This window comes from Leuciscus leuciscus (assembly GCF_965113295.1).
Source record: "Leuciscus leuciscus genome assembly, chromosome: 9".
Lineage (NCBI taxonomy): Eukaryota > Metazoa > Chordata > Actinopteri > Cypriniformes > Leuciscidae > Leuciscus > Leuciscus leuciscus.
In genome coordinates, this window is record NC_138733.1 from 16919399 (window position 1) to 16922564 (window position 3166).

The 3166-nt window shown below is 36.3% G+C and overlaps 1 protein-coding gene across 2 annotated transcripts in view; it reads left to right on the forward strand.

Annotated features, from left to right (window-relative positions):
- Window positions 1–743: 743 nt before the first annotated feature.
- pou2af2 (POU class 2 homeobox associating factor 2) overlaps window positions 744–3166 on the forward strand; it is a 13093-nt gene continuing 10670 nt past the window's right edge. For both annotated transcript variants that reach the window (XR_014208984.1, XM_082181059.1), the window contains exons 1-2: window positions 744–1246; window positions 2245–2345. Coding sequence is in view for 1 of the 2 variants with exons in the window: in XM_082181059.1 (XP_082037185.1) it covers window positions 1237–1246; window positions 2245–2345 (111 nt within the window). In the remaining variant the exon portion in view is untranslated. The remainder of the gene's footprint in view (window positions 1247–2244; window positions 2346–3166) is intronic.

Sequence of the window (3166 nt, forward strand, 5' to 3'; positions counted from 1 at the left end):
TCATTCACATGTTTCACAATTTTTAAGTGCATAAAAAACAACAACATCTAAAATAGCCTTGAGTCAAACTTTTAACATTTAACATGTAAATGTGCCATATACCATATTTCAATTGAGAGCTGTAGTAGAGAGAAACCGGACAAAATGTATTTATATTTAAAAAGGCAAATACTTAAGAGTCTGTGATATTTTGCTATGATTATTATGTTACAATACAAGAGTTTTACTAAAAAATGATGCACCTCTTGATAATAATAAATAATAAATGTTGTGATGTCATTTCCATCAAGAGGTGCATACATTTTTGGTCAAGATCTTGTATTGACAATGCAAGAGTCAAGCACTCTGTAAAGTCTCCTCCAGCACATCCCAAAGACTTTCAATGGATTTAAGATCTGGACTCGGAGGTGCTAATTCATCTTTGAAAATAATTTTTCATGCTCACTCCCAACCATCCTTTCACAATTTGAGCCTGATGAAGTTAGCGTAAGAGATGGAAGGATATCCTGGAACCCAAGTAGAAACAGGAAGTCATGAGTCACTTATAGAAAGAACCGAGACACTAATTCTTGTTTTGGCAGTTACACAGCCCCAACAACCTAAAATAACTCGCATGAAACTCCAGGGCCTTTGAATCCACTGTGTGTAGACATAAGGCTTCACCAGAGAGTGCTGAGGTACCTTATCTTCATTTTTGGTCCACAATTTTCCCTAATTCTAACACATTGTACATCAATAACTATCAAGCCATCTATCTAGGATAAATATGAATTCGTCCATAGTGGTTTTAGTTAATTTTATAATGTTAGTGCTGAAAGTACAACAATGCCGGTAAAACTTGAATGATGATATAATGCTAAGCAAATGTATACGAGATACACACCATGCATACTTGACTTTCATGGTTATAAAAAACACCAAATGATCAGCAGAGGTTAGTCTTGACATTACCAGTGATGATGGCGTGTCATTCGTGCTTGTTTCTCGCTAATCTAGAAAGTTGATGCAAATGCTGGAAAACGTCCTGCCAGTTATTTGCATGCAAACAAATGTGTGAGGGTCATTTCAAAAGCTGACTTCTGATCAGCATCTATAGCATCATTCTCTAAAGCGGAGTTGGATTTCGTGTCTTTGGTATAATGGTCAAATTCAGCTGGAGTTTGGGAGTCGACACAGTTGTTTCACTGGGATAGATAGAGTATATTTCCTGCCACTTACAGCTGAGGTATCTGCATCATGGAAACTGGTAAATTTGACCTGTTATTGTTAATTAAAAACTATAGCTCATTTTTTGTCATGCTGTTTAATTTTTAAGCTAAGATTAATCTTGGAATGGTTGAACTGTATCATTTAATATTTAACTCTAATGTTAACCGGTCTGATTACTAAATGACAAGAAATCATCATAATAGACGTGACTCAGTGTACTTTGAGCCTGTTTAAAAGCACGTTTAATGCTGCAAAAATAGGATAAGTGTGATCTTTTAGACACAACCATTTTCGATGGTTAAATACCAGCAGAACTTCAGAGCTCCTCAAATTCATTCATGAAGCTGGGGTCTTTTACATAACGCTACAATGATTTTTGCATGCAATTTCCTATCACAGACATTTTAAATTGCAAATAGTTGTGTTGACTAGGATCTGTGCTTCCCAGGAATCATTTTTGTGTATTTTTTGGGAAATAAACTTTAAACGTTAGTTCATTATGTCGGTATAAAACTTGGCACTTGCACAGATACTCTACGTGCAAATGGTTAGTGAGACATATCAGGCTGACATTTTGAGTCACAATGGCAGATTTGACATAAACATAAAATGATAATCGGCCCCTGATGATGTTTCAACAGGACAGAGTTAGTGTTTGTAAACTGACCAATTTGCATTGACCAAAACCAAAGATAATTTCCATGCCAGTTATATAGATGCACGCCATAAAACTGACTAGAGAAACTGTATGGTCATAAATTAAGCTGCAAATGAGAAATAATGATGTAAACGATGTTATAAATGTGCAATTATTGAACAAATCTGAGCGTCTGAATATCAACAGTTTTATATTCAATGCATGCTGTATTTGTGATTTGTGTGCAACTGATTTCATGTGAATTCATCTGATAGACATTCATTTATGGTATGTTTGTATTAATATTGTACACAAACTGAATAACACCAGCCATTCAGAGTTAATCAGCACACATTTTAAAGTACTTTTCCTTGTACTTTACACAATTGTTTTTGCAGAATGCTCAAAAAGAGTGTATCAGGGAGTCCGGGTCAAGCACACTGTGAAAGATCTGCTGGCAGAAAAGAGGTCACGGGAGACGAGCGGGCCATGCTACACGGTAATTCCACCGCTTAATCTTACCTGGTCAATACCCTCAACTGAAATATACCCCGCCCTGTCATTCACAATGCTTCCTTTCACTCCATTCACCCTGCCACTCTGCTTTTCTTTCATATATGCAAACAGTCAGTTTAAAATAGTTGGTATTTTCTGTGCCCCGCCACTTTATTTGCTCATTGGCTTATCTTTTTTATTCTAATGATGAACCTACGGCCTCAGATACAAGCCCTCAGAGTCTTGTCCTTTTCTCACAAGGGTGGGATGAAGCAAAGCCCGTTAGTGAATACGTGCACATAAGCGGCAAACAATAGCAGCAGTGCTGATGGTCATGAGCGCCTGAGGTTTGGGAGTAAATCATCCTTTTGCTGCTGTAGTATGGCTATGCAAAGTCAAACACTCGCACACCTGCTCCACTGTATTGTTCCTCCTGCAGACCACAGACAAGTCGCCTGTTGTCACTCTAGACAAGCTCAAATCAGACTTGCAGACATCTGGCTGCACAAGAGGGAAAGCTTTTCTCCATGTCTATGGCACACTGAGCTCACTTTTGTTTGAATAAGTAGCATAATGACTTCTGTCTCGTCAATGTTCAGAGCTAGTAGTATTAACAGTAAAAAAACAAACAAACACATTTTTTTTATTAAATTATAATATGTAATACTTAAAGAACATAAGCATTGTGAAAATAAAATGAACCTTTCTAAAAATGTATATATATATATATATATATGCAATTACAATTTACAATTACAAATTACATGTAAGAAATTAAAAGTAGTAAAATGAAATACAGTTGTAATGGAAATCATTCAACCCCCA